At 39.2% G+C, this 26,445-nt stretch overlaps 1 protein-coding gene across 1 annotated transcript in view; it reads right to left on the bottom strand.

The window, feature by feature from the left end:
* LOC137941380 (3-oxoacyl-[acyl-carrier-protein] synthase, mitochondrial) overlaps positions 1-26,445 on the bottom strand; it is a 37,681-nt gene extending 11,236 nt beyond the window's left edge. Inside the window, exons 1-9 of the mRNA XM_068786765.1 lie at positions 26,311-26,445; positions 25,939-26,168; positions 23,792-23,899; positions 23,618-23,689; positions 22,966-23,052; positions 22,673-22,824; positions 8,068-8,148; positions 7,931-7,964; positions 7,676-7,742 (exon numbers count right to left, since the gene is read on the bottom strand). Of these exons, the coding sequence (XP_068642866.1) occupies positions 7,676-7,742; positions 7,931-7,964; positions 8,068-8,148; positions 22,673-22,824; positions 22,966-23,052; positions 23,618-23,689; positions 23,792-23,899; positions 25,939-26,168; positions 26,311-26,428 (949 nt within the window). The 5' untranslated portion in view covers positions 26,429-26,445. The remainder of the gene's footprint in view (positions 1-7,675; positions 7,743-7,930; positions 7,965-8,067; positions 8,149-22,672; positions 22,825-22,965; positions 23,053-23,617; positions 23,690-23,791; positions 23,900-25,938; positions 26,169-26,310) is intronic.

The following is a 26,445-nucleotide window of genomic DNA, read 5'->3' as shown; positions in this document are numbered from 1 at the left end:
CCAAACTCACTTTTTTAGAGTTTTTGTAAACACATCTCCAAGCTAGTTCACAGATAGGACATATAGATGCAGTCTTCTCACTCACGATTGTGTTTCTGATGAAATGGTAATCGACTTATGGGTTTTGTGTTCACAAAAAAAACACGGTTATTTGCAGTAAAAATGAGTACTTGATTATCACACCCCATAGCAACCAGTTCTTTGTTGTCAGATTCAAATTTTCGTAAAAGATTTTACCCATAGCAACCTGCAAGTGGTATGTATCACTCGATATTCTACTTTAGCACTTGTACAGGCCACTAGATTCTGCTTTTTGCTCCAACAAAGTTGCAAAAACCACTAGAGGACCTTCTCCTATCCATGTGCTGCATGGTCGGCATGAGAAATCCCCTCGATGTCTATGTTAGAGACCATTCTAGGGATATTTCAATTATTCTAATAATTTTGTAGGGCTAGTTGGGTGTAGTGGGATATAAGGGGAATAACTTCAGCTCAAAGGGTAGTTTAGTCATTAGGATAAAGCTTAGGGATGTATGATTTATTTAATGAGAAATTCTTGGTTGAGTAGGGCAACCAAAAAAACGCTATCTTTTGTTTTTCTCTCTTTGTATCTTCTTGCAAAAACTCAAGCACGAGAACTAGTTTGAATGCTACATACTTGTAACCACGTCTAGCTCACCCTGATTTTTTGAAGTAAAAATTTGAAGAGGACTCCACTGATTCACCTTATGTGGATGGTAAATTATTTGACCTGAAGCCACAAGTTGAATGCTACATAGTTGATCTGAAGGCCAAGTTTCACCAATATGCCAATAATCATAAACTACAGCTTTCATCAACTAGAGGGGCTACCATTGTTTTTGTGGACCAGAGATGGTAGTGATTATTGGTGGCCTAGAATGAGAGAGCAATTCAATCCTCAAATAGGTGCAGAAATCTATAGAACTTCGAGACCTTGGGACGATGGATGACGCATGCAACAACAATCATAGCTAAAACTCAAGGATGAGGTTCTCATAGAATGCAAGAAACCATCTTAGGGGTATTTCAGTTATTCTTATTGTTAGAATCCATGTCAGGGCATTTTGGTCGTCACCAATCTGGATGCATCTCGTGAGATAGCAACAGGCTAGGTGTCATGTTAGAAGTAAAAGTTTCAAGTTATTCCAAAATCTATCATATTCTTTCTCTCAAAAGAAGTATATTTCGTGAAGGAATATTATACTTGAATGAAAAATATCGAAATCTAGTTTCAGAAGGTTCAACTTTCTTGTCAATTTGATCAATATGGAATGAGATATTCTCATTGAAGTTGGTAAGGGTTATGCTACAGAATGAAGCAAATCAAGTGGTTGTAACAGATTCAAGAACAAAGTTTTTTAAGTCAAATTAGGTATCAAATGAAAGTTCTTTGAGTCTAGTTTCCTTAGACACAATTTCTGTGATTTGAGCTATATTTTGAGAGATGGATATCAGAAGTACCTAAGGTCAGTTCTGCATAACATCACTAATTTTCCTTTTTTTCTCTCTTATTATCTCTCCATGCATTAACATGAATTGAGTTTCTTTTTCTCCTCGAATCCTAGTTTTTTAGCCAAATTTCTCTTCTAATTTGATAGTTTTGGTCAGACTTAATCAGCCCATGATGTGCTCGTTCAAGGTATGCAATATCCTGCTTCGATGTTGTTTTCAAGTTTTGCATTTTTGTTACTTGGTTGTGTATCTTCTGCATCGTCAACTCCAAAAAATTGTGGTCACTCCAAAAAAGTCATACTTGGTCAAATTTGTTAAGTTATTTCATTTCTACTATTATAGTCTCCCTTAATTTTTCAAAGAAAGGGTTACATTCCAGATTCGTTTGGAAGTATGAGTGTTGCAGAGTCACTTCCTTCCGATTAAAGTTGTTTTCATCAATTAATTCTTCAGTCTATCATTTTGTGTTTTCATCACTTCAGAGCAATGCCTAGACCCTCTACCTAAAAGTGTAGGAGTGTGCCTAACATCCAGCTCGAGTAAAGTCTTTTATTCTTCAGCCAAAAGGTAATTTGTGTTTGAGCGCTGTAAGTTATCTCAATTACTTACAGACTTTGAAGATTTATTTCAGGAACCTACTGCTCTTCCGCCTATTCGCCACTGTGATCACCGCATTAGATTGAAACAGAGGCCAGAACCTATGGTGGTTCGCGTTACCCCCACTTACAGAAGGATGAAATTGAGAGACAGTGCCAAAATATGCTCGCCCAGGGAATTATTCAGCCCAGCTTTCTCATCCCCGATGTTACTGGTCAAAAAACATGACAAGTCCTGGAGATTTTGTGTGGACTACAGGTAGCTCAATGCTAATACAATTAAAGACAAATTTCCCATTCCCGTGGTAGACGAGCTGTTAGATGAGTTACATGGCGCCACTATATTTACAAAGCTGGACTTGAAGTCAGGTTATCATCAAATTAGAGTCCATCCTTCAGATGTTGAGAAAACCGTGTTCCGCACGCACCATGGGCATTTCGAGTTCCTAGTGATGCCCTTTGGTCTCTCCAATGCGCCATCCACTTTCCAAGCCCTCATGAATGAGGTATTTAGCTCTATCTTACGGAAATATGTTCTAGTCTTTTTTTATGATATATTGGTGTATAGAAAACATTGGGACGAGCACCTTCAACACCTTCACCAGGTATTTACTCTCTTACGTTCACATCATTTTCTTTTAAACAAGTCCAAATGTTCTATGGGCACACCCGAGGTGGCATACTTGGGCCACGTTATTTCCGCAATTGGGGTGAAGGTTGACCAGAGCAAGATTTAGGCCGTCACAGACTGGCCTCCTCCCATATCCATCACAGTGTTAACGGGATTTTTGGGCCGCTGGTTATTACAGAAAATTTATCCACAGCTACGGACAGATTGCAGTGCCGCTCAACAATCTCCTCAGGAAAAATGCTTTCAGTTGGTCCGAGCCAGCGGATCATTCTTTTCAGCAGTTGAAGACAGCCTTATCTTCAGCGCCGGTTTTGCACCTACCAGACTTTGATGAGTTGTTTGTAGTGGAATGTGATGTTTCGGGCGGAAGTATAGGAGCAGTGTTACAGCAACAAGGCCACCCGATCGCTTATTTCAGCCGACAGCTTGGCCAACACCATCACAAACTCGCGGCTTATGAAAGGGAATTGATCGGTTTAGCTAAAGTCATCCAACATTGGAGGCCATATCTCTGGGGGCGCCCATTTCTTATTCGGACCGATCATTCAAGCCTGAAGTATCTTCTTGAGCAACATCTCACCACCTCTCCTCAGCAGCACTGGTTGAGTAAACTGATGGGGTTTGACTTTACTGTTGAGTATAAACATGGCAGTCTGAATGTGGGGGCCGATGCCTTGTCTCTCCGGGACGTTCCAGAGCCACAATTGCATGCTATCAATCAGCCCAGAAGTCTTTTGTTGGACTCTATTAGGGAGGAGACACATCAGCATCCAAAACTCATTGCCTTATATCATGATATTCAGCAGGGGACCTCGGATAGCCATTGGACGATCCAGGATCGACTTATCCTGTTCAAAAATAGGATTTTTCTGCACCCCACCTCACCACTCATTACCAGCATCTTAACCTCTTTCCATGATATTACACATGAGGGTAGACAGAAAACATATTTTCACCTCAATCGCGAATTTTTTTGGAAGGGTATGAAGAGAAGTGTAACAGAGTATGTGGCAGCTTGTCAGACTTGTCAATGGAACAAGGCCAAATCATTAAGTCCAGCAGGGTTGCTTCAACCTCTTCAGCTACCGTCATCACAGGTATGGTCAGATAATTCTATGGACTTCATTGATGGCCTTCCCACCTCTTCAGGCAAATCCGTTATATTTGTAGTGGTTGACCGCTTCTCTAAGTATGGCCATTTCCTCCCTTTGGCGCATCCCTACACAGTAGCTCATGTGGCTCAGCTCTTCATGGATAATATTGTCCGGTTACATGGGGTGCCTGCGTCCATTACCAGTGACAGGGACGCCATCTTCACCAGTATGTTCTGGAAAGAACTCTTTAAGCTACAAGGCACCAAATTGGCGTTCTCTTCCACCTACCACCCGCAGACTGATGGACAGACCGAGGTGGTAAACAGGACGCTTGAGATGTATCTCCGTTTTTTTGTGGGGGACTCCCCTAAACGGTGGGTTCAGTGGCTGGCATGGGCCGAATTCTGTTATAACATCATACCACAGTGCACTCGGCACTACTCCGTTCAAGGTAATGTGATGCAGAGATCCGCCTCGGCTTTTATCGTATGAACCAGGTACATCCAAGGTCGCCACCTTGGACCAGGCTTTAGCAGAAAGGGATGCCATGCTCAGTGAGGTACGCACTCATCTCCAAGAGGCCCAACAGGCCATGAAACTCTATTATGATAAGAAGCACTAGGACGTGTTCTTCTCTCCATGGGATTATGTGTGGCTACGTCTCCAACACTACCAGCAGCTTTCACTGACTGCCTCCAAACGTCACAAACTCTCCCCGAAATATTATGGGCCCTTTCAGGTGCTAGACCACATTGGCACAGTTGCCTACCGCTTGCAGCTTCCACCAGAGGCCAAGATTCATAATGTGTTTCACGTCTCCCAATTGAAGGCCTTCCAGGGAAACTCCCCATTCCTACACACACCTCTGCCACCGCTAAATGAGGGTCGGGTCCTTTCTACTCCAGCGCGGGTGTTGCAGGCTCGCCGTATTCAGGGCGATTGGGAGGTTCTAGTGCAGTGGGCTGATACTGACCCCATTGACACTACATGGGAGCCCTTAGTCGCTTTCAAGGCTGTCTACCCCTCTTTCGAGCTTGCGGACAAGCTCTTTCTCCAGGAGGGGGGTGATGTTATGGACTCCATAGCATCTCGAGTTATCAACAGACGTAGGAATTAAATTAAGCTATTTCCATTTGCATGTATGTTGAATTTGGTTTGGTTTGGTTTGAATGTAATTTTGTGTGAACCATGTGACCCATGGGTCTGAGTTGTAATTTCGTCCCCAAACCTATTTATTGGGACAAAGAGCTGAATGAAGGGTAAGCATTGAATCACTTAGTTTTAGCCAGGTCGGATTCTCCCTCAAAGGTCCAGGTTGAACCTCCTCAAGGCTCAATCCATTTCCACCATTACACGTTCCAAGAACAAGAGTTCTCTTCCAGTGTCAACAACCAATCTGGAGGGAAGAGACGGAAGAAAGGTGACAAGATCCATGGCCCGGGAAGATCCCAACACGTTGCCTGGCAGTAGAAGAAAATGAGCAATACTATAAAACAAATGAATTTCAAGTAACTAATAAAAATGAACCATCAATATGAGAAAAAGAAAAGAAAAAAATAGTCTTGAAAATCAATGCTCTGATACCATGTTGGAATATAATGCCACCCTAATTACATCATATATTCCAACATGACTAATGAGGAACTCAAAGCTGGATACAGTTGTCAATGTAGCTGGTAGAGAGGACAACAGTCTGGAGAGCAATAGTAGCAGGATCATCTATGTCATGAAGGTAATAGAATCCATTCCTCTCACATTCTCTACCACTCATCTTGAAATCTTAAACAATACAAAATGAAGGGAAAAAATGTCATTGAACAATTCAATTTTTTTATTATTTGACAACATTAAACTTATAGGAAACTTGGGAACAAATAACATAGAAGACAATTACGTAGGAGTAACCCGAACTACCCCCTCGCCACAAATGGATGACAAGGATCCATTAGCAAAAGTTACCAAAGAAGAAGGCAAAGAAGGATGAAAGTAAGAAAACTAAGATAAAGTACTTGTCATATGCGCAAATGCGCCTAAGTCAAGGACCCACTTACATTTATCACTAGGAGAGACATAAGTGCAAAAGTACTTCGATGTGCTAGAGGGGCACAAACAAAGGATGAGGAACTCAGTTGTCACTGTTTCCGTGGTTATGCAGAGGACATGGTAGCATTTTTGATAAATCTTTGCATGAGTTAGCCATGTCATCTGCATATTTGACATGGAATCACTACCACCATTTCAGCCATTGACTACCCAACAGAAAACAAATAATGCTTCCGCACACCAACTATCAGTCTGACAACTCCGATCAGCAACTTCTATCACAATAAATACCAAACTTTATGACTTGAAGCAGCAAACAACTAAAGACATCTGAAAAAAAAAAGTAAAACTTCAAGAATAGAGGGAAGAAATTGAGAGAGAGAAGAGAGAGGGTTTAAAAGACTCTTGAAATTGAGTCTTCTTGGGGCTCATGCGCGACCCCCATTCTCTTAAATAAGTGGATTTAAATAAAATTACAAAATTACCCCTCTTCACTTAAGTGTACTGAATCCCTTATATCACCCACTACACCAACTAGAATTACATGAAATTTAGACCAATGACATCTTAAAACATACTGAACAAAGTAACATAGACTCCAGGAAATACAGAATATGTAAAATTACCAAACTGCCCTTCTCTAGGATTTTCAACAACATATATGTGCAGAGACCAATTGCCAATACACTAACCCAACAATAATCAGACTCCAGACATTCAATTTCAGCCAGCAATTTACACCTAATCAACATAAATTCCACCAGAACAGTAACACAACTTCAAGAGGACAAAACCAGTCTGCGCAAACCAATTCTGGTATCATACTTAACTTCTCAACCCAACAAACGGCACAGGAGATTTAACCCGTAGTCACAACAGCACCAGGCTTAACAAGAAACAGTAGAAATTATTCCAAAACCATAAAAGATCATAAACCAACATGAAAAACTCCAGCAATTCACCCAACATAGCCAACACAGACAAGTGTAGGGCCCTTTCTAACCCAGATTCTGACCGAAAAAGGCAAATCACTGCTTTTCCATCCAATCCTAGCAACAGCACTTCAGGTTAAATGTAAAAACAGCAAATTTCATCAATAACAAACAAAAATAGGCAGTACTGAACAGTTACAGATCTGTGCAGGCACACTCCAGTAGCTTTGCTACAAAGTCAACCCAGAACAGGACTCATAATCACCATACATGTTCTAAAACCAGAAAGACAGAGAAGGGTCATCTAAACAAATCCACTATTCTGTACTTTTTTGGTATTCATCCTTGATTTCTTCAGTTGGGTAGCAGTAAACAACCAACCAATTGGGTGTAGCATAGAAAAAAGAAGAAAAGGCTAATCTTTAACACCCTCCAGAATAAAAAATCAAAAATCAAAACTTCCCCAAATAGAAGCTGTCACAGATTGCAGGAGAGTAAGAAAGATGCTGAAAAAACTTGAACCACTCAAGTCCTGATCTGATACCATGTAGGAATTGTAGATACAGAGAGAGAAAGAGAAAATTCAGAGAGAAAGTGGAACAATGAGAGAGCGTCAAAGTTCTGGTTTTCTATGTGAGAAACCAGACTCAATTAGGGGCAGAAGTCAACCCCTTCACTTCATTAACTCAGTTAAGATACAACAAGAAAAATACATAAAATACTCATCTCACAAGAATATCATCCCTAATAACTCCCTAGCACATTAAACAGAAATATAACTAACTTAAGCACTTTACTAAGGTACCTAAGTGAGAGGGTAACTAAATTACTCCTTTACCTATAAAAAATGACCAATATTAACAACTACATTATTCAACAGAAAATAATACTAAGATAACAGGAGACCTGACATTCCATAGCCACGAATCTCAGCATAAATACTTGCTCCACGTTCCTTTGCATGTTCAAGATCCTTCATTGATTAAATTATAACGAGGATCAGTTAACAGGCAAATGGAACTCCTTCATATTAAAAAGACTACAGTTTCATACCAATGGTGAAAGAAAAAGAAGAATCAGGAAGATTCTTCAGTTCGGAATGAGGAACCTTAGAATAAAACATTTGAAGTAAAAACATCAGGCATGGGTTTGCATACACACCTCCAACACCATTACACCAGAACCTTCACCTATTCTGCAAATCCATTTGAAGGCAAAAAAGATAAATGAGGTCCAACAAGCATCATATCAAATTAAACAATGAACTCAAAAAGCAAAATATAGAAGCCTAGGCTTACACAAAGCCATCTCGATCAGAGTCAAATGGTCGAGAAGATTCTTCTGGTATATGGTTATACTTTGAAGTTAATGCTCTTGACCTGCATGAAAAACATAATAATACATAAATTAATATATTAATAAATGTTTTCCTCAGTATAGATGTAAATCCACCAAACACAAATTACATTTATAATAATTAATCTGTTTAGTTGGGTTCAAACCCATTCCAAAATAACTACCGAACTTAGGAAACCTCTTTCCCAACTAATAAACTCAAGATCTTTGTACTTACTAATCCATGTGGGACTATTCCTTAACACTCCCCCTCACGTGTAGACCCTCTTTTGTGGCTCTACAAGTGGAAAATTTAGGTGTAGACCCACATATGAGTACTTGCTCTAATACCATGTTAAGTTGGGTCCAAGGCCTATCCTAAAATGACTAGCCAACTTAGGAAACCTCTTTCCCAACTAATAAACTCAAGATCTTTGTACTCACTAATCCATGTGGGACTATTCCTTAACAAATCACTTTTCAAAAAAATTAAAATCTTATTTCAATTTTTGAAGTAATACAATGACCATCTCAAACTCTAATTTGTTATCATATATAAAAAATATATGAAAATGAATCACTTGTTACAAGAGAATAAATGAGCAATGTGTAACAGGGTCCTTGTCATATAGTATTGAAAAAATTAAGAAGAAAGATGGTTGAAGAGAGGGAATGAGAGGGAGAGAAAGTGGATAAGAGAGATTGAGAAAGTGACTGTGTTGGGGAACCAGCACATCCCCCAACCTCTATTTATAATCAAGGTCGAGTACAATTTACAAGCATGCCCTTACTTTACGTGAAAACCCTTATTCTCTATATCTCCTATTCTACGTGACCTTTTTACATGAAATTTGATCTATAGACATAGTTTGACATGTAGAACAAGATTACATAAAAAAATATAAACAGCGACAAGGCAAAATAACCAAAATTCTCATGTACTTTTTTTCAACACTCCCCCTCAAGTTGAAGAGTATATGTTGAATATTCCCAGTTTGTCACAGAAGTTCAGACATATACATTTTCCTAGTGTTTTAGTTAAAATAGACCAAGTAGTTACCTCTTTCCGCATTATTACATCTTGGATGAAATGATAATCTACCTCTATATGCTTTGTTCTTTCATGAAATATTGGATTGTTTGCAATGAAGATCGTTGCCTGGTAATCACAATACATAGTCATAGGATCCTTCTGATTGAGGCCTAATTCGTGGATAACAGATTTTACCCACACAAGCTCACTAACGGTGTGGGCCATTGCTCTATATTTGGCTTCTGTATTGGACCGAGTAACAACATTCTGCTTTTTTACTTTTCCAACTGACTAGATTTTCTCCTAGAAATACACAATCCAGTGATTGATTTTTTGTCAAGCTTGGAACCTACATAGTTAGCATCAGAGAAAGCCTCAATCCTCAAGTGATCATTAGGTCTAAAAAAAGACCTTTTTCCTAGTGCTCCCTTTAGACATCTCAAGATTCTCTATGCAGCCTCTACGTGAATCTTACGTGGATGCTCCATGAACTGAATCACTACACTCACTACGAATGAAATATTTGGTCTAGTAACTGTAGCATAAATGAGTTTGCCTACTAACCTTCAAGACATTATTTTATTTTTCAATTGTAGACTTTGATGATCATGAATACTTCAATACTAGCCATAGGTGTATCCGCAGGTTTAGCCCCCAGAAGTCCATATTCTTGAAGCATATTAGAGATATATGTTCTTTGAGTCAAAGTTGTTACCTCCTTGCTTTTTGCAACCTCAATACCTAAAAAATATTTCAGCTGACCCGGATCTTTAGTCTAAAAGTGATTTGCCAAATGGCATTTAACTTTTTCAATGTCTGGTCTATCACTCCCAGATAGGATGATATCATCTACATATACCAAAAAGATAATAATTCCATACGGTCATTTCAAAATAAATAGTGAGTGATCACAGTGCCTTCTACAAAAATCCCATGGATATAACCAATTGATTAAATTTTTCAAACCATACTCATAGACTCTGTTTTAAGCCATAAAGAGCCTTCTAGAATCGACATACCTTATGTGTCTCCCCCTCAGTAACAAACCCTAGAGGTTGCTCCATATAGACTTCCTCCTCGAAGTCACCATATAAGAAGGCATTTTTAATGTCCAATTGAAAAAGAAACCATCTTTGATGGACTATAATAGAAATAAGTATGCGAACAGAAGAAAAACGGGCAATCAGAGAAAATTTCTCAAAAACATCTACACCAAATGTCTGAGTATACCCTTTGGCAACAAGACAAGCCTTGTAACGTTTAATAGATGTATCAGAGTTATATTTAACAGTATAGACCCACCGACATCCAACTATAGCAGCACCTGGAGGGAAATCACATAGTTCCCAAGTCCCCCTATCAAATAATGCTTCCATCTCAAAATCCGTGGCTTTCTTCCAATGAGGAATAACCAAAGTATCCTGCATTGAAGAAGAAATAGTGCAAATGGAGATAGACAAAGCAAACTTACGATAATTATCAAACAAGGAATCAAAGGAGACAAAATGAGATAAAGGGTGGCAAATACCTTTGTGAACACCTTTCCGAAGGGCGATAGGAAGGTGCAGATCACTTACCTCAGGATCAGGAGATGATGAAGAATCATGGTTGGATGTGAGGAGGGGATCCGGATCAGAGTGAGATGGTTATTGTCGGTGCTGATATACCTGTAGTGGTTTCTCAATAGGAGCATCAAGCGAGGTTGGAACACATTCATCAACTGGAAGAGGAATAACCAGACTAGGTACAGAAGGTTTAGGTGGAACTGACTAAGATTTGGAGGATTCAAAAAATGAAACATCCTTAAAGAAAGTAACATCAACAGACATAAATGTTTTTCTTATAGACGGACAATAACATTTGTATTGTCCAAGAATATCCCATAAATATACACTTAACAGACCGTGGAGACAATTTATCCTTGGATGAATCAAAGATATGTGCAAAGCATACACACCCAAACACACGAGGTGATACTGGAAACAAAGGTGCAACAGGTATAACAATCTAAATAGGAATTTTGCCATCAAGAGCAAAAGATGGCATTCTATTTATTAGAAAGCATGCAATAAGAACAACACCACCCCAATATGGCTTAGGTACATTCGTATGAATTAGCATAGTGCAAGCTACCTTAAGTAAATGACGATTCTTGCGTTCAACAACTCCATTTTGTTGTGGAGTAAACACACAAGAAGTTTAATGAATGATTCTTTTTTTTTTTTTTAATGATGCTGATTTTTATTAAAGACAAAAGCTCAAAAGTGCAAGTTACAAAGGAGGGAAGCCTTCCCAAACAATGAGAGATTGTTGGGAAGTTCAGAATTTTGCCAATTTATCAGCCAAATAGTTGGTTGATATAGGAATGAAATTCCAATTACAATGAGTAGAAGATACAATGGCAGCAATACTATCAGTGATGGCTCAGTGGCGATGAATGATTCCTTATGAATTGTGATTGACAGAAAGAGTCAAATTTATGGTTCATAAACTCAAGACCATTGTCTGTACGCAAGATATGGATAGAAGTTGCAAACTGATTCTTTATTTCATTATAAAATAGTTGATATACATCAAAGGCTTCAAATATTTCTCGCATGAGATAAATCCAAGTACATCTACTAAAATCATCAATAAACGAAATAAAATAACTATGACCAAACCAACTAGTCACAAGACAAGAACCCCAGACATCTAAGTAGACAAGCTCACAAAGTTTATTTGTCTTATGATATGAAACAAGAAAAGAGCTCTAGTGATGCTTGCCCAATTGACGACTAGCATTGAAAAGTAATACTAGAAGGAAGATTTGGAACTAGAATCGGTTTTGAAGGAGATAGATGACCAAGTCTGATATGCCACTGCAGTGTGTAGTGCATGTAAAGTATTGTCTGGGTTGTGGTTGTCCAGATAGTATAGTCCCTCTCTCTCACGAGCGAAACCAATCATCTTCTTTGTCACGAGATCTAGAAAGACAATGTGTAAGATAAAAGGTTAGAGAACAATTCCTGGACTTAGCCACCTAACTGACGAGTAGCAGATTTAAAGATTATTTTGAAACTAACAGTGCAGATTGAGGGGAAAGAAAAGGAACACGAATAAATTTCCTACTGCCTATACTGATGAATTTGGCCAATCAGCAAGGTTAACATGCTTAATGAGAACAGACTCTTTTAAGTCAAAAAATGGTGAGGACACAACGAGAGGCACCTCTTTTGGGATGACCTCCTCTCGGTCTATCCCTTTGCTGCTTGTTGGGGATTTTAACGTGACTCAGTTTTGCCATGAGAAGTCTCTGCCGTCTCGGAGGATCACTACCTCCATGGCTCTTTGTTGACTTCATTTGGTGTTGGGATCTTAATGAAATCGCCTTATCTGGGAAGACTTTCACTTGGTCCAATGGTAGACAACCCCCTATCATGTCAAAGCTTGACAGATTCCTCGCCAACGAAGATAGGCTTCGGCTCTACAATAATGCAACTGGCAAAGTTCTCGGTCATGCGGTTTCGAATCACTGGCCGATCATGGTGGATACTCACTTTGGCAATTGGGTTCCCCCGCCCTTCAGATTCAACAATGCTTGGCTTAAAGGCACCACCTTAGATTCTTCTGTCTAATCCTTCTGGAAGAAGATTGTTTTTGTCTTCTCAAGCCCCTTTTGCGCTCATGGTCCTTGGAGCGCCAATCCTCCCATTTGGTTGAAAAAGTCTTTTGTCTTTTCCCAGGTGGCTACCCTTGACTCAAATGAGGAGTCCAAATGCCTGACCACAGCTGAAACGGCTCAACAATATGCTCTTCAAGGTCAATTGCAAGCCTTCGCTCATAGTGATCTCGTGCACTGGAAGCAGCGCGCCTGTTTCAAGTGGCTCTCAGAGGGGGATGTAAACACAAAAAATTTCCATGTCATTGCGACAACCAGGAGAAGAGCCAATCAGATAATCTGGTTTTGCATCAATGGCGAGGTTACCTCGGACCATTCTCTTATTTTTAACACTTTGGTGAGCTTTTTTACAGGTCTCTATACAGAATGCCAGCCAGTTCGACCTTTCTTTCAGAGTGTTAATATTTTGGCTATTCCCGCGGTGGCCGCCAATCTTATTGAGCTTCCCTTCTCCAGCAGAGAAATTGAGTAAGCTGATATGGGCCTCCCTTTGCACCGAGCCCCAGTTCCAGATGATTTCAATAGTGAATTTTACCGCCATTGTTGGTCCTTCATTGGCGAAGACATCACTCACATGATCCAGTCGTTCTACCATTGTGGCATCGCTTTCAAGAGTATAGGGGCTTCTTTCATTGCACTTAATCCCAAGAAAGACGAGGTAGAGTACCTTCAGACTTCAGGCATATTAGCTTCACCACCAGCACTTATAAGGTGATTGCTCATCTTCTTGCCAACCATCTTCAGTTGGTGCTTCCAGTTGTCATCTATCAGGGGTAGAGTGCCTTCATCAAAGGGAGGAATATTCTGGACTCGGCAATGGCTTGTCATGAACTCCTTCACCACTTCAAGACTTTGAAGCTCCCTAGGTTTATCATCAAGCTAGACTTTTGACAGAGTTAATTAAAAGTTATTGAATACTCTTCAGGGAAAAATGGGGTTCTACGACAAGTGAGGTTTCTGGATACAAAGTTGCATCTCCTCAGCCAGCTATTCAGTGCTTCTTAATGGGACAATGTGTGGCTACTTTAAGGTAACTCATGGCATCCATCAGGGAGACCCTTGTCCCCATTGTTCTTCAACGTAATGGCTGAATATCTATCCTCCTTGATTTACTCAGCCAAAGGTTTGGGGTGGCTCCTCCCTATGGCTGACTCTGAGGCGTTTGATATTCTGATTCTTCAGTTTGCGAACGACACTATCTGCTTTGGTGTGGGAACCATGGACCAAATCAGGAAGCTTAAGAGTTGTCCTTGGTCTTTTTGAGTTGGCTTCAGGGCAGAATATTAACTGGAAGAAAACCACTCTTCTTGGGGACTATATTGATGATGCAATTCTTCGGAACATGGCTGATTTCTTGGGATGTGCTCTTGACAGCACACCAGCCACATTTGGGCCTTCTTCTTGATTCTCGCCTCACGGCTGCACTTTGGTCCCCTCTTATTGAGAAGTTCAGGAAAAGGCTTGCCACTTGGTGGGACAAGCTCCTATCCACAGCAGGAAGACTTACTCTGTTAAAGTCATGCTTGGCAGGGCTGCCTAACTATCTCTTGTCCTTCATTCATTCTCCAGCCTCAGTGTGTTATAAGATTTATGCTATCCGTCGCACTTTCTTTGGAGAGGTTCTGAAGACACTTTTAGATATCATTTGGTCAGTTGGAAGGAGATTTGTCCACATCGGATCAGGGGTGGTCTGGGCATCCGGCCTATGAAGGACATGAATTGTGCCCTCCTCCTTAAGTGGATCTGGAATCTCAATTCCAAGCATAACGGTTTGTGGAGAAATATGGTGAGATTCTCTCTTCAACTCCCAGGCAATTGGTGGAGAGAGGGAGACGCTCCCCACCGCTTATTCTCGATATGGAAATTCGTCCACAAGTTGCTCGCCACTTTCAAGGCCGCGACGTCTTTCTATCCTTGGAATGGGAGGACTCTTCTCTTTTGGACCGATGAGTGGTGCAGTTCCCGACCCCTTATAGAGGATTAACTAGGGCTATCTAGGATTGCTATGGATTCGTCATGCTCGGTGGCTGAATCGTAGAGCCATCAGTCTTGGAATCTTCTCTTTTGTTAGGGTTTGAATGATGAAGAAGTTGTAGCCTTCTGCTCACTTCTATCCAGCCTCAGTAGTACCATAATTCGAGACTGGGTGCAAGATAAGTTGATCTAGAAGCCTAGCATCAACAGTATCTTCACAATTGCCTCAGCTTATTCCCACATCAGGGATGATGACCGCAGCATGCCTGAGCACAAAGCCAGTCTTGCCTAGAAGCTCTTTGCGCCTAGCAAGATAAAAAATTTCAGATGGACAGCCATTAGGGAGCAAATCCTCACTATAGACAACCTCCACAAGTGGGGTTTACCACCCCTAAGAGCACCTGCCCTCTCTGTGGCGTTTGTGGAATCCATTCAGCATGTTCTCCTTCACCGCTGTTACTCTTGGAGAGTTTGGATGGCGATCTTCCAAAAAGTTGGCATTCAAGTGGGTCTTTATCAAGACCTCTTCGGCACCTTTCAGATGGTGTTGGGGACTCGTCTGCCTATAATCTGAAAATTGCTTCTCTCTACATGCCTTGCCCACATCCCATAGTGTCTTTGGCTTGAGAGAAACAACCGGCGATTCAACCTCAAATTCAGCAATCTGGGAAGCACCGTCTCTTGTGTTGTGGGTATGATCTCTAGCTAGCTGCACACAGGAATGAATTTGCCCCCCATGCAGGTATATCCCTTCACTGGAATTGGAGTCTTCTGGCTCATATGGCGGGTCCCCAAAAGGTACCTACAATGGCAAAATGGGAGCCTCCCCCTAGCGACTACATCAAGTTAAATTTTGACGGGAGTACTTTGAGGTGCTCGAGAGCAACAGGTGTGGGAGGAGTCTTCAGAAATCACAGAGGAGAGACCATTCTTTCCTATGCGGGGCCAATTGGTATTGCCAAATCCAACACCGCTGAAGTGAATGCCCTTGTCCATAGGTTAACAAAATTTCAAGGACCATCTTCATGGAAAGTTGCTTATTGAAGGGGATTCCAAAATTGTCATTAGTTGGTGTTCTAGGATGACATGCCCCCCTTGGCGTCATTGGCCCACCATTTCTTCTATTTCGGACATTGTATCTTCTATTTCTTGTACATGGAATCATATTCTTAAATCAGCCAACTCCTCGGTTGATAGATTAGCTAAAATTGGAACATCCTTGCAATCTCTCATTGTTTGGGACGGTTCCCCCTCCTTGTAATTTTGCTCTTTTAATCCTTTTAATATAACTCAGTACTATTTCAAAAATAAAAAATAAAAAATAGTGAGGACATACCTGACGTGTGTTTTGTGGCACTGGAATCAAGGACCCAAGATAGGGATTGAGACACTGAAAGTACAGACATAGTCGTATGTGCCAATGATGCAGAAGGAATAGATAGTTGTGTCATATGTTGGGAGATCTGCTGTTGTTGTGAGATCTATTGATGTTGATGGATTAATTTTTGTAATTCATATGGAGCACTAAGTGGGATTGTAATTTCAGACCCTAGTGTTGTACCTTCGTGTGTAATAGCGTTTGCCCACGCAGGCTTCCCAAATTTTATCCAACATCTATCTTAGTAATGATTTGTGCGTTCACAGTGAAGACACTTACGCTCAAATTTACCATCTTCTTGGCCTCGTCCTCTGCTTGAATTATCTCTCCTCTACCTCTACCAGTCCATGTGTGTCCCTTGCATGTATCAGTGGAATCAGATTTTGTAGCTGATGTATTAAGGGCAGTAGCTTCACCCACTTAGGTATCTTTTCCAACTTTAGGCACAACAATCTTTTCAGCTCTTTGTACCCTATTAAAGGTAGTAAAGAGGTTAGGTATCTCATCCGAGGCGAGAATTTGTGCCTTTATGCTATCACATTCAGCATCTAGAAATTTTGCCACAAGAAGTTGAGTCTATTGTTTTCAGAGTTCCCTTTCATCCGTGGTAAAAAGATGAAAAACATTAACTTTCTATCAAACACTCATAAATGAACTATAATAATCTGTCACAATTCTATTACCCCTTTTTAAGCCAAAAAATTATGTATATAGTTCATAAACCCTGGCAAGATTGTTCTCTTGTCCATAAAGAGTTTCCAACGACTGCCACATAGCTTTGGCAATTTCAAAATTTATAATTTGGCTCCTGATATTAGATTTCATGTTGTTGACAAGCCAAGTCATCACTTGACTGTCTTTAACTTCCCAATCATCATATGGAGGAACAGGAGGGTCATCTCTAATAAATTTCAGCTTTTTCGTGCCCTTCACGTGCATTACAATAGATCTAGACCAAGTAAGATAATTATCACCATTCAACTTTTCAGAGGAGAGTAATAATATCTTTACCATCTGGAGTGTATGATTTTGTTGCAGTGTAAACCTCACCATAATCAGCCATATCAGATATATAAGAATACCAAACAAATCAATTAAACCTACCAAAAAAAATCCAAATCAACCAGCGTAAGCGGGGCCCCACAACGTAAAATCACAATTAGGACAGATATATGATGTGTGTAGATCAAGAAATCCAAAAAATCCAACAAATGGATCAAGTTCAGAAGATACAGTGCAGTGAGAACTGCATTAGGGCTGATGTCAGCAAGTGACACAGATGACGTCAACAGTCAGAAATCTGGAATTTGACTCTTACCTCTAGATCAGAATAAAAGAACCTCTTTTGGCAGTTTAGAACATCAGAATTTGTTCTTAGAATAGTAGAACCATTAACCCTAGGATTATGGCAAAGAGAAAAGAAAAAAAAATTGAATTTTTTTTTTGGAATAATGGTGCATATATTAAAAAAAATAAAAATTGGATTTTTACTAACTAGTTGCCAAAAAAACTGGAAAAGATCCTTTATTTAGACTTCTGATTCAAAAGAGAGAAAAACTTTCAAAGAGTCTTCCTAGATGCGATCTCCTGATACCACGAAAAAATAAAGAAAAAAGAAGGTTGAAGAGAGAGAATGAGAGGGAGAGAAAGTGGAGAAGAGAAATTGAGAAAGTGATTGTGTTGGGGGACTTGCACATCTCCCAACCTCTATTTATAATCAGGGTTGAGTACAATTTACAAGAATGCCCTAACTTTAAGTAAAAACCCTAATTCTTTATATCACCTATTCTACGTGTTATCTTAACATGAAATTAGATCCATAGATATAGTTTGACATATAGCACAAGATTACATTAAGAAATATAAATAATGACGAGGTAAAATGACCAAAATGCCCATGTACTTGTTTTTCAACAAGTATGTTACTGCTAGAGGTCTTTGGCAAGGATGTTCAACAAGTATGTTACTACTAGAGATCTTTGGCAAGGATGTGGGTCTTTACCCAAACCCAGCAAAATCTGAAATTCCTTTTTTTGTAAAATATGTCTTTAGGGATGCGGCAAACAGCCGTCCGTATGTATCGTGCACCGTGTGATTTCAAAATCGCTAACGTGCACCAATTAACACTTGAAACGATCGAGCAAGAGAGAACCTCCCCAACGGTCACCATCCCCACAACCGGTGACCCCCCCCCCCCCCCCCCCCCCCCTCTGACAGCCACCACCACTCCGATGGACCACTGCAACCACCTCCGACGCCGGCCGAAGACGTGACGATGCAAGGTGACGCAGAACCAAAAGGGATCCTTCTTCCCGACGTGAAAGAAAATCCAACAAAAGGTCGGGTAACTCCAACCATCACTCCAGCGAGCTTCCAAAGTCTCTGATGGAAGAACACGACACCAGTTGGACGACGTTCTCCTGGCAAAAGAAGTAGAATAAGCTTGTCTGCTTCAACTACGGAAAATGCAGAGTCACCATCGAGCAAGTCATTCGGAAATCGGGGTCGGTGATCCGCATCACTTCATCCGATAGATCAAAGCTCTGCTTCATCTGCATCCCAGTTGAAGCAATCTCTAGCTTTAGACTCCAATTTCGAAGAGCGACCACCAAAACGAAGCGATCCCGAGAACTCTGGTCACAGGATTCCATTTTTCTCTTCTCTGTGACCACTTTCTGTGGTCGTCGGGAATGCCGAATCACTCACAGAAGAGGAACTTCTGTTTTGGTGAGATTGTTCATTCTTGAGGCCACAAACTTTGGTTTTGGCTGGAATGAGGTAGCCGCAGCCCTCCAGAATTTCTCTCCGGCGACGCTAGAGCCTGAGAATGCATCAATCTTCCCCAGCAATGTCAGAGCAACCTTCCCACCTGTTGGAAGATGGGCCTAAGCCCACACGACCAAGGAAGGCCCACATATTCAATAGTGTTGGAAGATGGGCCCACCATGATCACACAAGCTGGTGGGACCCACCATGATCACTTGTAAAAAGAGTATCCCTTGCTCAGAAAGCTCTTTTAGCAGATGCACCAAATGTAGCAGGAAGGATTAATTCAGAACATTGGGGATGGTAAGTCAACTGATATCTGGTATGATCCATGGGGGGTTCCATCAGTGCAAATTTTGATGAAAGAACATCGAAAACAGATTGATCCAATGCCACAAAATGAATCAGCGGATATGTGTGCTCACTTTGTTCTTTGTTCTCTTCAATATATATGTCAGTAAAACATATATATAGGTGCTTGTGTTTATAAACAAAATGTCAAACATTAAAAAAATAAAAAAATGTGTTGAAAGATATGAATATGTTGGAGTGTCATTTATGTAATTAGTTTATGTTTTTTGTCTCTTCTTCACTCTTACTAGGGTGAAGGTATAATTGTAATATAGGTATTTTTATCATTTATAAATAGCGCTTAAGGGGGAGGGTTTGGAAAAACCCATTACCCTATTCTTCCTCCTCTTTTCTCCAAATTCGTCACTCTTCCTCTTCTCCTCCTAAAACCGTCTCCATAACTCTTCTTCTTCTTCTCACCCCTTAATCCTCATCTACTATGATTATACATCATGGAATCCTAAGTTTCAACATGGTATTAGAGCAAGGAAAGATCTGAAATGGAAATAAGAAGAAGATGGGGAAGAAAGGGAGGAAGAAGAAGAAAAATAAAAAGAAAAAAGACAAGAAGAGTTTCTTGTTTTTCCTTTTGTCTTCTTTCCCAATTTATATATTTCATTGGATTTTTAACTCTCTTACCGTATGTTTCATATAGAAAATCATATATCATTGGAAAGATATTTGAGTCTAGTTTCCAACTCAAAAAAAATCATTGAAATCAAATTTTTCTAGAAAGAGAAATCGACATCTGAAGCAGCAAAGGTCAAGCAGCAAAAAAATTTTATGTAGTAGCAGAAAGCTTCAACTTTCGAGCCATTTTATGCCATCAAGAACAAGACTTTATATGGATAATTATATATCAAAAGAAAATTTTATAAGTCTATTTTCTTACCTATTTAACCAATTCTCAATCTGATTTTTTTATATGGAGATATCGATCTCGGAAGAGTCAATGGTCATGCTGGCCAAAGAAAAAAGAGTACTCGGTTCGGCCAGATTACAGAGTCCGAAATCTATCAAATTATTTATCTCAAAATAAGTATATTTTATGAAAAGAAGTTATACTTCGATGAAAGGTATTTAAGTCTAGTTTCAAAAGGAGAAAATTTCATGTCAATCCAATCTATATTTGAGGAGATATTCGCATTGGAAGAATCAAAGGTCATGCTAGTATTCGGTTGCATGCGAATATCCGAATTTTTTGCTTCACTTTTTGAGTTGCTATTATTGATCAACAATATCTGGAAAGTATCTCATGATCAACCCTTGGAAAGTTTTTGTTTATTAACTAACAATATCTAGAAAGTATCTCATGATCAACCCTTGGAAAGTTTTTGTTTATTAACTAACAATATCTGGAAAGAAACTTTAGAAGATCATTTTATTTTCAGAAGCTTTCCTTGATTTATTTGTCATAGAGAATAAGTGTTCCAATTTTGAATTATGGCAACTTCCAAAAAAAGTAGTTACTTGATTTAATGTTGTAAATTATTGAAGTATCTATGTAAGGAGATTCTGATCTAGGATTAGATTCAAAACATGTGTTTCTTCTCTGTTTATGAGAAATCCTTGCAATAACAACATATTGGAGCAACACTCGGTGTACTTATCCTCTTATGAAGTGAGCAACCTCGCTCGGCTTATGACTCGGTGAAATCCTTTCTAGCTATAACTGGTCTAGCCTCAAGTTTTGCCTTCGGTTTTTTATCTTACCTTTCAGAATTAGTTTCATTATGTAATTACATCTCTAAGCGTGGACTATATTCAGAAACAAGACACTTAAGTCATTGGTTGCTAATTAGTTGGTTTAATATGGCTAGCTCTCGGTTTGGTGTCTGAATTAATCACTGATGCAGTAAGCGTGAAAGCAACATCCATTATTGTTTTATTCACTCTTCTCTCTTTTTCAGAAGACCTTATCGTTGCTCTCAGAACCAACAACAATCAGTTTAGTTATTCTTTTTTAAAAGATTAACAACACTTGGTTCAACTTATTGGCAGCTTATTACTCAGTTCCAGCTTATTATTTGGTGCACATCTTCCTTATTTGCTGCAGATTATCTCATGTGTCTTTATTACTCTTAAGGGCATTTCATTATTTACCAGTTATCTGTTGTTATAAAATTGCATATTTGGTACATGTCATTGTTGCTATCGTCTCTTTGATTGAGATAATATTATTGAAGAAGAACTCCTCGGTGGCTTGCCTTGGGTTCATTATTTGCTGACTGTTGTCGGCATTGGTTCATCTGATGAAGAATTTGAATTACTTCAGAAAATAAAGCACACGATGGCCCCAACTTCTTCTTATTTTCCTATTGATACTCCATTACCCTTTTATTATTTGGCAGTCTTTCTCCTACCATCCTTTATTTGACAACCTTTCTCCTACCATCCTTTATTGGACTCTCATTTACCCTCTTTGGCCAACCCTTTTTGGTGTGTTGCTATGTTGATCATTTTTATATATGGGTGTTTTTAAGTCCATAGAGACTTTTTATTGGTACCCTTGGATTTTTAAGCCTCATCTTATGAATGACAGGCATTACCCACTTTAGTGATTATTATCACTATATTTGTTTGAAATCATTTGAGGTTGATTTTGACTTATGTTTTATCACTCATTTCTACCCTTTGAGAGTTTGTACCTGGTTTCATACTTATTCTTGGGACACCGTGATGGAGGAGATTCTTACTACATCTATGTTATTTGTTTCAAGTTGGGATCACTGCAATTACCTCTCAGCGTGAGGGGAGTGTTGGAAGATATGAATATGTTGGAGCATCATTGATGTAATTAGTTTATGTTTTTGTCTCTTCTTCACTCTTACTAGGGTGAAGGGTATAATTGTAATGTTGATATTTTTATCATTTATAAATAAAGCTTAAGGGAAAGGGTTTGGAAAAGTCCATTACCCTATTCTGCCTCCTCTTTTCTCCAAATTCGTTATTCTTCCTCTTCTCCTCCTAAAACCTTCTCTCCACAACTCTTCTTCTTCTTCTTCTCACCCTTTAATCCTCTTCTACTGTGATTATACATCATAGAATCCTAAGTTTCAACAAAATAAAAATAAAACATCCACCTCCAATATACTACCTACAAAAGCAACCTTCACTTCCACTGCAGGAACTGTAACCATTTCACGAGTCTCACAATGGCCAGAACAAACTCTAAGAGCTCATTATTCAGTAACTATTCATCCAATACTCCCTCTCTAGATCTGAATCCTAATGAGGTTTATCTGAATTAAAGATCATTGGTTGGCCATTTAAAATCAGGAAATTGGTCATATCCCAGGACCTTAGAAACTGTGGTATCTTCCAAAAAATTGGCCCATCTTATGCCATGGGACTGGGTTTGACTCTTAAAAAAACCTAAAAAGAACACCAGAAGAAAGGAAATACCTGCAAAATCCTGCTATTGATAGAGCATCAATGCTGGACTCTGTTCCTCCAGCCACCATAACTTTTGCATCTCCAAATTGGATCATCCTTGCAGCATCCCCAATTGAATGTGCACCAGTGGCACATGCAGTTACTGCAGCATGGTTTGGACCCTAGATTCAAGTGTAAGAGTTTGCAGCAATTCTTGCTTTCCAACAATCCTAGTTGATGAACATCTATTAATTATCCTTTCACATGACAGCACATTTGTAATGGATGAAAATAAAATAGAAGCAAATGGATTCACAGGACACCTTAAATCCGTATTTCATGCTCACATGACCAGCTGCCATGTTGATCAAGATTCGTGGGATGAAAAAAGGACTAAGCCGACGCAAACGCTGTGATCAAAGTACAGGAAAATCAAATAACAGATCCATTAATGCAACTGCAGGGCAATGACAAAATAAAGTCATTATTTTTAGGAAAAGTGAATGTTTTAAAGGCCAAAAGGCAAAATATAAGAAAAGTCAAATGAGGGAATCCCTGACAATGAGAAATTAAAGGAAAATCCCCTCTTTACCGAAATAAAGTCATAATTGCCAGGAAGAAAATGCTTAAAAGTAAATCCAGGGAAAAGCAAAGGGCCCTCGTGGTGCTTGGCATATACAAGCCCACCGAGTACCTCAAATGCAACCACAATTGGCCTCACTGATAAGTGAGGTCTCACCATGTTCAAAAGCATTGCCAGTTGGATATATGTAGACACGCAAATCTCAACATGTTCAAAGGCATTCTCACTTGGATGTAGATATACAATAAATGGCATTCAACTTCTAAAGCTTATGGTTTCAGGTCTTGGGACTTTTTCGATGCTATGAAGCCCATCAAAAGCTGTCAGCTGCTGTACATAGATCTAGTGCTAATGAAATTGCAATATGGAGCAGATGCTGATACAGAACTAACCTTCTCACAAATCATCTGTGCTGATTCGAGAATGTCACTGATGCTTCCAGTACCTCCACCAATTGACACACCCTGAATGTAGTAAAAGAATCTGTTTATAGACCTAAACAGGTAAAGAATAAAAATAAAATAAAACTAAAAAACAAAAGAATAGTCTAAGAAGCAGAAGATTACTGTAGCTTCTTTCTCTTCAGATTCAGTTGGCAACCACCTTGCATCTCTAAGGGCCTCATCTGCTGCACATAATGCATATGAAATGAACCTTGCTATGGATCTATGGTCCTGATAAGAAGAAGTAGGTAATTGTTGATGTGATAGATATAAATAATTAAAATAAGTTCTTATATTCTATCAATCTTCAATAAAGTGCCTATCTGGAGATCGTGCCCAGCTAATTCTTACAAGCATGCATACAGAGAGATTAGAGGTCTCTTTTGGCTTAGGCAAGAAAGTAGATGGCAAGAGCTTCCCAACATTTATTCGGCTTCAGACTTAAAAGAAAAAAAAAAAATATACATATATATATATATATAAAGTTATAAGGCCCTGAATGGCTGAACATAAAAGGTTTAATCACATTGGAAAAGGTTATGCGACTAGCAAAGGAAAGAGATAATCTCTCTTCTTCGTGGAAATGAATATTTCAAGCGCTCATATATATCTGCTTCACATGCTACATCTTTTGTTTCTTTTAATCGTCTAATTAAGAACCCTCAACCTAGAACTTAGATTATTTGCTCTAGTTATACTGGGGAGAAAAACTGAGAGAGAGTAAGATCTCATACTCAGACTTTACACAACAAATTTGCCCAAATATGTCTTGTTCACTTGCAAAGTTCTCGATAGAAGGAAAGAAAAGAAAAATATAATAAACAAGCCATTTCATCGCACCAACTTATTTTGCTTTTCCTTTTTTTAAAGACACCGTCTTATTTTGCTTAAATGGCAAAACCAGAAAGCCCCAGAATATTGCTCTCTTAGGAGCACAAGACTATGCTGAATATCTACCATTAAATAGAATTTTTTTTCAAATAGTCAAAAGGTTAGTAAAGAGAAATGGAGATAGACATCCAAATCACAATTTAGGGACTGTTTCTGCCACCATAGGAAACAAAGTGACATGAAAATCATATTCCCTTTCACCCTATTTTCCCATGGATTCTTATTGAAAAAAATTCTCTTTGACCAGTATTTTTTCATTTGTACCATCATAGGAATCAACAGGAAAACTATTTGTAGTGTTCATGTCTACACTAGAAATAAAAGGAAAAGTTCTATAGAAAACAAAAACATAAGATGGACATAAGAGAGGCGAGGTTTAACTCTTCTTGGTTTATTTTGTCCATTGTGTCCTACTTAGAGCAGTTGGAAACTCATTTTCTTATCCCTTTCAGCATTTTGAATGACAAATGGAATCAAGCAAAAAAAATTCCCATCTCCAAAAACTGGCACAAGCAACAAAAAATTGTGTTCAAACAAAAAATCTTTTGCTAGTAATTTTTTCCTATGGTTTCTTGTTTGCACAAACACATCTTTACCTACCAAACATCACGATGTTTAAATTGTCTCCTTCTATGTAAGCCCAGAGTAAGAGTACTTGGAAATTATCAATCCAAAGAGTATCCTAAGGTTTGTTTCCATTGATTTAATGATCCATACGGGCCTAGCATATGCTATGATTTGCCCTTTGAGCTATGATCGATATTAAACCATCAATGAGACAAAAAGATAATTATCTCCCAAACCTAAACTCGCTCAAACAAGAGAATTATGACAAACTACTTACCAGTGACCAATCACAATTTTTTTTTCATCAAGTCAGCTTCACAAACGTGAGCAAAACAGTTACTCTAAACAAACCAAGTTTAAGTGGTCACGCTAGTGATGCTCATGTTATTGAAACAAGGACGAAGCTCCTTCCTTTAACCAGTATGAATTAAATTTTTTTTTCAAACAACAAGCATCAGGCGGTGAAGCAAGTCCAATGCATTGGATGTGAATGCTGTCTCATAGTAATGGTCAAGCAACAGAGTTAAGACACGTGTACCAGTGATCAATGAGATCAACAGCTGAATATTACCAACCTTCCAGCAATTGAAATCCTCAGAATCAGACTTTGGCCGTATGAACTAGAAAACTTCCATTACGTTGTAGACTAAAAATTTCACTGACGTCCTGTGCTCTCACAATGACAACTCTTATAACTAGTTCTAGCAATTTCTCCATACGAATAAACTGGTAGCAACAATCCACACCAATCTACAAGGAAAGAAAAGTTTAAATTGTTTTAATTTAATTTATTTATAACGCTCGAAATTTACCTTATTTCTTAGCCATGCTTCTTCGTTGAACTCACCCGCGTTGGTTCCAGAGGGAACAACAGCAGCAACTTTTGAAGTCAGCTGATCAAATGTGTGATCGACAGTTTCCTTGTCAAAACCGTCCATCTTAAGATCTTCATGGGTAAGTGCACGAATACCACAACCTCCTTTAACGAGTCGGCCCCATGTAGTTTCCACTCCACAGCCAAGCGGCGTAACCAATCCTAAACCTATAAGTCCAGTCAACATGCAAATTCCAGAAGTAATTGAAGAAAAAAGGAGAAAAGAAAAGAAAATTAAATCGAACAAAGACTCTTTTTTTAGTATTTTAAATCGAACAAATACTCTTTTTTTAGTATTTGCTTTAATGACCTGTCACAACGACTCGCCGTTGGCCACGTATAGGAGGAGGAGCGAAGGGTTGAGACCCTGATGAGAAATGGCGACTACAGAAATTTTTCTGGGACAAGATTCGTTTCCCGTAGTTCATTGTTGGAGGCGCCTGAG

Source organism: Aristolochia californica, unplaced genomic scaffold (genome assembly GCF_029961685.1).
Source record: "Aristolochia californica isolate CCGP_79_NKW_82.1479 unplaced genomic scaffold, dmAriCali1.0.hap1 SCAF_10, whole genome shotgun sequence".
NCBI lineage: Eukaryota > Viridiplantae > Streptophyta > Magnoliopsida > Piperales > Aristolochiaceae > Aristolochia > Aristolochia californica.
Note: the sequence above shows the minus strand (reverse complement) of the source record. Positions and strands in the feature narration are given on the sequence as shown.